At 28.7% G+C, this 7830-nt stretch overlaps 1 protein-coding gene across 1 annotated transcript; it reads left to right on the top strand.

The window, feature by feature from the left end:
• The first annotated feature begins 4290 nt into the window (after positions 1–4290).
• Positions 4291–6927, top strand: firl (firelighter). Its single transcript, XM_029312189.2, has 7 exons — positions 4291–4470; positions 4581–4718; positions 4871–5065; positions 5298–5427; positions 5498–5615; positions 6438–6563; positions 6743–6927. Exons 1-7 carry the CDS (start codon positions 4312–4314, stop codon positions 6831–6833), a joined length of 957 nt encoding a protein of 318 aa, XP_029168022.1. The 5' UTR covers positions 4291–4311; the 3' UTR covers positions 6834–6927.
• Positions 6928–7830: the final 903 nt, after the last annotated feature.

The raw sequence follows: 7830 nt of genomic DNA on the forward strand, positions 1-7830 counted from the left end.
CGATACGTAGCGCGTCTCGCGCGAGACTGATTCTCGTGCGAGGTATTGCGATTGCGAGATTATGGTCACATGATTAGTCGCGCGCGAACCGTGCAGCGCGGTGAACGTATGGAGATGTGCGTGTCTAATGAAAGGTATTTTGATCATGCACAAAAGATGCTTGTAGAAAATTCTATTTTTTTGTTTACATTTTCTGTTAAAGATTTAAATATTTAATTTTTATGCATTCTATAATTAATTTATATATTTTTATGCATTGATTATAATAATAATTTTTATGCATGCAATTTTTAAGATTTTATTATCAAAGAATAATATAACTTTGCTTTACATGCGTAATTATATTCGTAATTATATTATATTAAGATTAAATTGTATTATATTAAATTAAATGAAACGAGAAAATATATATATATATCTTTCTGAAGTATCGATTGCATAGCAATGATCTAACACGTGAAATAGTTGTAGAAAAGATATTATAATTGACTTATAATCTACCGATTTGAGTATTTTATGACAAACTCATCTAATTTAATATTATATCTCGTGTGTACGTTTGCTCACCAAATTTTGCTCGGGTCGTGAAGGCTACAATTCCGTATAGCAAACCACTATGCGGTAATATTAGCGAACTAATCTTCCATAAAGTAGTTGCTTTTATCAAGTACTGATCCAGAACGATGGTAAAATGTGTCAGAAAAATCCAAAACACAATTGACGTGAGCAATGCCTTTGTAGCTATGATAAAATAATATGCAATCAGATATAAGAAAATCTTGAGAAGCATCTGTAATATCACATATGCACATCGCAGGAAATATAATTATTATCTACAAATTGTAATGCAATTTATAATTGTGATATAATATTAATTATATAACAAACAAAAATAAACATTTTGCAAGCATACAAAATACATCACATCAAATAGGCAGTTGAACTGTGTTTCCTTATAAAAACATTTACGTTAAAAGTTAATAATATATATATTTTTTACATATATATATTTGAGTAACTTACAGTGATTAAAAAATGTACCAATTGTGAACATGAATAGTGCCGAAAGGATGTTGTACATCATGAGAAAGATAATAGTGACCAATGCATTTGTAGCCGAAAACACGGGATGCAGTAGAATCGTGCATGCGATTGTCGCAGGTAACACGGTGATTATAAGATAATTGAGCCATCCAACGTACAGCATCGCGAAAGACATATTTGTCAATCTCATTAGACTCTAAAATATGTATATGTTTATTCATAAAAAAATATTGCGGCATTATAAAGAAATTATTATCTCATAATTTATATTATACATATAATATATCATAATATAATAAAACATATATATATATATATTATGAGACAAATATAATATCTTTACTCTGAATCCAGTTTCTTTATCATGGAGCGATTTTCTTAATGTCGCTGTTGATAGCGGCAAGAAGGCGATCATCATCATATAATAGATTATACTTATGTTAGGTCGAATAACAGATGGCAGGATTAAAAAATCCACTTTATAAAATGGAAATCGGCCGATAGTCAGCTATGGAAAATGTTTATTTTGTGTCAATCGTTTAATTTTATTATATTTTTACTGCTCATAATAATGTTTATGATATCGCTGTAAGAACTTACATCGTCAGCGATTTTTGGTAGTGTCAGATTCGTCCACATTTCTACGAAAGATTTCTCAATTGCGATTTGCAGAGCCATAAAACCACTTAACATGTACGGATCTTCGATCGTTAAACATTGACATATATAATTTTGCCGCACTTTATTGCGACACATTTTTAAAATTGAACTTAATACTTTATATATCTAAGAATCTATTACGCTACGACTTTAATTGCGTAATAATTAAGAGTTAAGAAATATATAATTCACACGATTGTGAAAAAATGTCTTTTAAACGCGAGATATTTTGGGTATAATATTAATTTTAAGAATAAATTCTTGAAATTATTTTGAAATTTTAAATACTAAGCTAAAGTCTAATGTCTATTTATTAAAGACACATTTGTTACACACCTTTATGAGCAAGTTCATCCTCGTGCATCATGATTATTCGACTCTCTCCTATTTCCGACGAGCGTATTTTATATTCTAGAACTTTTGGTTTACCAGTTGCAAGTTGTTCGATGTCAAAGATCGCCCATAGTACTTTGGAAGTGTCATTTTTCGTATAACGCGATTGCACAAGATCGATTTCACTATCGGCTGCTTGAACTGATATGCAAAATGTAGTTTTTATTTTCGTTTTACAAACGTCTTTGAGATTGTTTTACCATTCGTACGAAGCATGTTTGCGGTTTTCGACATCAATTCGTCTATAAATGCATTCCTCGGTGCATACCAGCATTTCACGTCATTCGGCAATTTCGCCAAAATATCATTTCGAGTGTATCGATCTAAGTCCTTTATAAATAAATGTAGGAAATATTATATGTATATAAAAACTACGATAATTTATAAATGAGGTAATTATACATACGTATATAATATAATTAAAAAGCAACTTTGCTTGTAATTTTTACATAGTTAATAAATATATATGATAAATATTACTCTTTAATTTCATATATATTTTTTTAAATTTTATTTATAACTAATATTGATATTTATAACAATAATAAGAATATTAAGTCGGCTTTTTTAATTTAAAGATTTTATTATTATTTATGTTATTTATGCAATTTTATCTAATTAAAATTAATGTTTTGTAAACTTTTGTACAATATTTATATTAATTGAAACAGTAGAAATAAAATATGAAAAAGCATAATATTAGATGTAAATATTATCGAAAATAATTAAATTGTTAGTCATAGAATAGAGTTGTGTAATAAATTAAGTTTGTGATAATACGATTTTGTAAACGCTAATTGAACTACCTGCGAATGAATAGCGTGCGGTTGAAATATCAGACGTATTTGTAGCGAAAAGATAATAGCTATAATAATCTCTAGTGCAGTAGTTATCGGGCTATGTAGCCGCATAAGGACGGCTTTCCACATAAGAATCTTCCATTTCGTCCAGAATCTTTTCAATTTCGGATGCTCGATAATTTTTCTCACTCTTTGCATCTTGATTCTATTTTGCAGATCAAATGTTTACTCGACTTATAAATGCTTGCGAGAGGAGAGGTTTAATTTCACGGTCTATTTAGTACGGAGATAGAGAAAGCAGACACATTTTTCGCATAATTGGAAAATGAATAGGTATGATTAAACGTTTCTTGACAACTGCTCTTTCGAAAGAATTAGATAGGTTTTCTGCAAAATAAAACAAAGGATGCCAGCAGAGCAGACACTGTTTTATGTCATTGACAAATTTTTAACGAGAGAGAAATGTCGTCTATTTTTACATTAATTTTATTTTTTAAATACCTAAATCAAATATATTCAAGCAGATAATTTTTTTAAGAAAAAAGTGGCGATATGTAAATAATTTTATTTTTTATAATTTAATATTGCTCAAAGTTATTTAGGGGAAAAAAAAGAAAAACGACAGATTCCCAGATATCTACGATCAGTAGTATTATCAATTTTATAAATGTCATGGCTACGAACTGTCAAACGTCGAATGATATATTATTTAAAATTGCTTTTGATAGATTTCCGGAACCATAAATTAATTTGGTTGCTACACTGACAATATTTTGCTAGTAGGAAGGAAAGTGATCGGTGAATATTACGGTCTGCTGAGGCTTACATCACGAAATCGCAGAGCGTTCACGGGAATATTTACGTGCGGATTATTTTCTTTCATTTTCTCCCATTTCTATTTCGCTTAGATGTTATAATATTTTATACTTTCTAATGTGTACTATAAGAGATCGCAATTATCTCAATCTAAACTTTATTATTTGCGAGATAATTTTCTTTTTACCTCTGTATCAACTGCTAGATAATTATATGTGAAATTAGATTAATGTGATAAAATTATAATGATGATCATTATAATAGTGTGATTAAACAGCTACAGTTGGAAAAGGTGCCATGTTTGGATATTCTATAATAGAATAAAATATTGAAGAATTTTTTAAATATTAATATATTTTATATTAATATATTACTTTTTATATATAATTTTATTATGTATTATTGCTTACACACACACACATATTAATTATTATATATTAATATAAAATTATATATATTATATTAATATATAATTTTATATTTTAATATATATATATATATATATATATATATATATAATATATAAATGTAATGAGAACCTAATTTTTATTTATTATCACGCTTACGACAGGTTATATTTCTAACTATATATTTGAAGATGAAGTGCATTCAGCGTATCTTTAAAGACATCAAATTGCACCGACTGTTTCTGGATCTGTCTCTTTTGTCAGCGAAGATAAGCCTGGCGATGATAATCGCAACTTTCAGAATGATTGTACCACGTTCCATGAAACGTTTACTAGGAGAAACCGTTCTCGTAAGTTTCGCTTTTCGAAACGAGCAGAAAAGATTGCAATCGCTTTAAAATTTAAACATGCACTATAGTATATATCCGGAAATTATATTTTTCTAACATTCTAAAATTAGATCACTGGAGCTGGTCACGGTATCGGTCGCGAATTAGCTGTTCAATTATCCTCGATGGGTTGTATAATTGTTTGTTGGGACAATGATGTCGACAATAATCGATTAACGATGAGAGAAGTGTCGAAAAATGGCGGAGAAGTATATACTTAAGTTTACATTTTAATTAATCAACCGATATATAAATACTATATTGCATAAATAATTAACTTGATATTGTAACACTTTTTTATGAAAAAAACAATGTATTATGAGTATTTCTAACGATATGCTAAGCTACGAGAGTCTTAAAGGTTTATGGTTTCGTGGTTGACGTCTCAAAGAGATTGGAAGTGCGAGAGACGGTAAGACTGATGAGAAAAATCGGTGTGCCGGATGTGACAATACTCATTAATAATGCGGCAGTGTTATATCATAAGCCATATCTGAGTTTTGATCCGGATGACGTGGAGAAAACGTTCAACGTTAATGTGTTTTCAAACTTCTGGGTATGCATTTATTTTTTAATAACTTGTATAACGAATTTATTTACACTTTTTCTTCAAGTTTAATCAATCAAAACAATTCTTTTGTATTTTTTAATAATTATTAGTAAATTATTCGTAGCTTATGTTAGTATTTTTTAATTATTAAAGAAGAACATATTTTTTTTTCAAGATTAATAAAATACCTCTCTTTTATCACGACGCGTAAGATTGCAATGATTTTTATTTTAAATAGACAATAGAGGCATTTTTACCTCTGATGCTCCAAAAAGGTAGCGGTCACATAGTAGCAATAAGTAGCATGTGCGGAATCTACGGGGTGTCACAAAAAGTTGCATATTGCTCCTCGAAATTTGCCGTGAGAGGTATAACAATATTTAATAATTTATTCGCGACATATATTTTCCACGAATTTTATTTTATTATTTTATCCAGGCCTTATGGAGGCCCTGCACGAGGAAGTGCGATTAGACGAAAGAAAATCCAACATTCATTTCACGACGATATATCCGTTTTACGTAGACACCGGATTAGCGAAGGATCCCAAATATAGGTGAAAAAAATACATACTTTGAGTCTTACAAGCAATAATAAATCGTTAACGTTTTGTAAGATGATTTAGCGGAAGATGTGCGTAGAAGAGATACGATATGACGTATTGCGATATTTCATTAATTGCAACACACAGTTGCACTCATCGTGTTATTAATTGGTCGGAAGACTTTCTAACGGACGCAGACAGTATCTGTTTTCGTGTCGATGCTTCCGGCACAAGATAATTTACGTCTTGTATTTTAGAACCGAATCGCTTTCCGTCTTAAAATAGCATGATTACGCGAGATATAATTAATTAGTATTAAAGAAAACCGACTCGTCAATAAATTAATAAAACAAAGAATTAAAAGAATTATACACTGCTTCTGTATACTTTACTAAATTCTATATGATTTTTAACTTTCAATTTTTTATTTTGAATCATGAGATTGAAATTAAAAAAATATTTGATGTTACTTATTACATTTCTTGTAGTCTCACAGAAAAAAAAGAACTCACGCAAAACAAAAATACTTGTATAAATTTAAGTTTTATTACATATCAAGCGGTTATGTAATGTGATACTGATTACATCTAGTCACTTGATTACTTCGAGCGTAAAGTTCACAAGAAAATTAATATAGAGAGACAAAGAGAGAGTGATCTTCTTAATAAATATTTGCGCAATATATGATATATTTTTTCTATTATAGTAACATATATTTGTCCACTTTGTTGAATTACTTTTGTTTTCGATAATAGCAGAATTAGAAATAAATTTTACTTTTGTTTGTGATAATAAAGGAATTAGAAATAAATGTTAACTTAAAATTAATTGCAGATTTCCTTACATTTTCGGTGTTGTGACGCCAGAATACGCTGCCCGAGAGATAATTAAAGCGATTCAAAGAAATTATACAGAATATTCAATACCGCGGTGTCTTCTTTCTTTGAATGCGATCAACAGGTATATTAATAAATATATAAAAAGTTACTTTAAATATTAAAAGAATAACTCTTCTTCTTGATATACGCATCACTTTTCCTGCAATTACGCAGTAATAATATTTTTTGTACAGCCTTGCAATTAATTTATACATAATTACTTATGATGGAAATTTTTTTATGATAATGTTTCTCCTTCAGAATGGTTCCGGAGAACGTAATGCGATTGATACTAGATTTCTTGGCGGATATCAATCGAAAACGGAGAGAAAAGGATGTAATGAATTTGTAATTAGATGTAGAATAAGCTTAGCATAACAGAATCATACGCACAGTAAAGAGATACTTACATTTATTTATTAGATATAAATTTTACATTTTAATTATTAAACCGAGATGAATTTTTTTTAGAGTATAATTTACCTTTAAATTAATAAATATTTGTAATAAAATTAATTCTCAATTTTTATTGTTATATTTATATAAGCTTATCTTGACTTTAATCTCCAGATCGTTTAATGTGATTTATATCCTAAATAAATTATCTTCTAAATTATAAATAATTATTATAATATAAAATCGATTAAAAATAGTAGCATAGATTATTATCTATTAATATATCTTATATCAAAAATAGGGTTAAAGCTAGTAATTTTCGATAATGGACAGTTTTTTACCTTTTCATATTATGTAATATAAATGCAGTGTTACACAGAAATAAAAAGACCAACGATTGACCTGAAAACCTGGAACATATCACAAGGAATAGCGGTCTCTAGAAAGTAAACTAGACGTATCAAATGCTCGGTCAGAGATACGTCATTATCGTCGGCTCTAGCTGGATTATATAATTAATAATAACCAGTTCGACTAGTACTCGCCAATGTACGATTTACCAAGACTTTTATACCGATTTTCAACAGGATTGCGCTTATCGTGTGATAAATCGTTCATTGCCGAGTTATTCTCTGTTTTACTTCCTTATTATCATATTTTAACTTTAGATTTTTATTCGATTACCGTCTCTTGAAATGTATAAGATAAAATAATTATATTAATCGTGTTGTTTACGCGTTTTTTTTTATACGGATACTTAAATTCGAATTCATTTCTTATAATTCAAGGTGATAATATGACTTGGATAAATAAAGCATGATCACGATTTTTTTTGTTCTAATGTTGCATTTTTTAATTGGCAATTAAAATAGATGATACAGAAGTGTGGTATTAATATTAAATAATATATGTGAGAAATAACAAAGACATATATGTGTGAATAATAATAATGA

Source organism: Nylanderia fulva, unplaced genomic scaffold (assembly GCF_048542155.1).
Source record: "Nylanderia fulva isolate GAGA-0341 unplaced genomic scaffold, ASM4854215v1 Scaffold17, whole genome shotgun sequence".
In the NCBI taxonomy this organism is placed as follows: Eukaryota; Metazoa; Arthropoda; class Insecta; order Hymenoptera; family Formicidae; genus Nylanderia; species Nylanderia fulva.